This window comes from Austrofundulus limnaeus, unplaced genomic scaffold (assembly GCF_001266775.1).
Source record: "Austrofundulus limnaeus strain Quisiro unplaced genomic scaffold, Austrofundulus_limnaeus-1.0 Scaffold136, whole genome shotgun sequence".
Taxonomy (NCBI): Eukaryota; Metazoa; Chordata; class Actinopteri; order Cyprinodontiformes; family Rivulidae; genus Austrofundulus; species Austrofundulus limnaeus.
The window spans coordinates 269310-271116 of record NW_013952538.1 but is presented as its reverse complement, the minus strand read 5'-3'; the positions used below and the strand labels follow the sequence as shown (position 1 = coordinate 271116).

Here is a 1807-nt window from a genome sequence, read left to right as displayed (position 1 = left end):
TTTTTAAATGTAAGGAGTATAAAACAGATAATTGTGTGAAAATGTAAGAAGTAGTAAAAAGTAGGCTGAAAAATAATTACCATACTCAAGTAAAGTACAGATACCCAAAAATTCTACTTAAGTACAGTAAAGAAGTATTTGTACTTAGTTACTTTAAAACTCTGCTTTTAGATTTTAGCTAGTGTTCTGTTTCTTTCAGCTTTAACTTAGTTTCATCTTCTGCAGTCATTCAGCTCTTGTTCAAACTGTTCTTACAGAAAATGTCGTCTCTACGTTTAATAATATATTTGAATTAACAGGAACATAAAATCTTTAGCTTGTGTTTATCTTTGAACGTGTTGTTTTACCTGAATGGGGAACAGCCTGCCTGGGACCTGCAGCACAGGAGCGCTGTTGAAGTACTCAGAGAAGAGTTTGATGTTGATGGTGGCCGACATGAGAATGAGCCGCAGGTCCGGGCGGTCCTCCAGCAGAGAGCGAAGGACCCCGAGGAGGAAGTCACAGTGGAGGTGCCTCTCGTGGACCTCGTCCACAATCATCACCTGGTACTGGGACAGGGACTTCTCCTGTTGGATCTGTCGCAGCAGGAGACCCTCGGTCAGGAAGAGCAGCTTGGTGGCCGTGGTCCGAGTGGTCTCAAAGCGGATCTGGTACCCAACCTGAAAGAAACAGGAGAACGTTTTGTGAATCATGTTTGGAATTCATGACCGTCCTTCGGGATCAGGACCAACCTTGGATCCAAACTGATTGAGGCTCTCAAAGCTGACCCTCTTGGCCAGAGAGATGCAGGCGATACGCCGCGGCTGAGTGCAGGCGATGTGGCTGAAGCCGGCCGAGAGGAGGTACTGAGGCACCTGGGTGGATTTCCCACAGCCCGTGTCTCCTGCCACCACAACCACAGGGTGTCGTCGAACCAGCTCCACAATCCGGTCCCGGTACTGAAAGATGGGCAGGTTCTTCTGCTCCCGGCGAAGCTTGGCCAGCTTCCCGAAGCTCTGCTTCTGGCTGAAGTCTAGGAAGTGCAGCAGAGTCAGGCGACAGTCTGAGATCTCCTGAGACCCTGGTCCTGAGGATCTCTGCCGGTTTCTGTGGTCCGACTTCCCCAGCCGCTCCTCGATGTCCCTGCTACACACAGACACATTAATCCGGTACCGAGCGTCGTACTCTTTAGGAAGTCCAAGATCTTCAGTCCTCCTTCTTTCCTTCCCCTCTTCTCTGGCCTCTTTCCCGGATCCACACATGTCTCTTTTTGTTCTGAACCTCTGAAAACGGTCAAAAAAAGCCCAGAACTCTTTGTGTTCGGGGCTGCCGGCCTGGATGTAGTCATTCTGACGGAAAAAGATCTCATCCAGCTGGGCTCGACAGTGCGGGTTGTCCCAGTCCCAGTCTCGTCCCCGGCTGTCTCTCCTCCTGTCTAAGTCCATTACTGGAAGTTTTCCTAAACACCAACAATCTGACTTCAAGTCAAGATGAATCAGTTTTACAGACACGCAGCAGCTTTATCTGCCTAATTACAGTGAAAACAACAAACCATATGTTGCTTTAAAATGTATTTTTTTAAATAAATTTTTGTCCCGGAACGAACCGAACCCGAGTCCGAAACATCCCCATAAACTGCTGCTCGTTAGGTACTGGACGAACAAAAGTAAAGACTCTGAACAATAAATAAATATTAAAGCAAAGACGACAAACCGCTATCACGCTCACCGATTCAGGAACAATAATACGGGAGGACCATTTCCGTTCCGCTCCTCAAATTCGTCCGGTGAAAACTTGAAATTCCGGCGTTTCCTGTAAGCGACCAAAA

The 1807-nt window shown here is 47.6% G+C and overlaps 1 protein-coding gene across 3 annotated transcripts in view; it reads right to left on the bottom strand.

Moving 5' to 3' along the window:
• The window catches only part of dhx34 (DEAH (Asp-Glu-Ala-His) box polypeptide 34), a 22043-nt gene extending 20323 nt beyond the window's left edge, over positions 1 to 1720 (bottom strand). For all 3 annotated transcript variants that reach the window (XR_001310821.1, XR_001310820.1, XM_014015886.1), the window contains exons 1-2: positions 732 to 1720; positions 348 to 659 (exon numbers count right to left, since the gene is read on the bottom strand). Coding sequence is in view for 1 of the 3 variants with exons in the window: in XM_014015886.1 (XP_013871340.1) it covers positions 348 to 659; positions 732 to 1424 (1005 nt within the window). In the remaining 2 variants the exon portion in view is untranslated. The remainder of the gene's footprint in view (positions 1 to 347; positions 660 to 731) is intronic.
• Between the last annotated feature and the right edge of the window lie 87 nt (positions 1721 to 1807).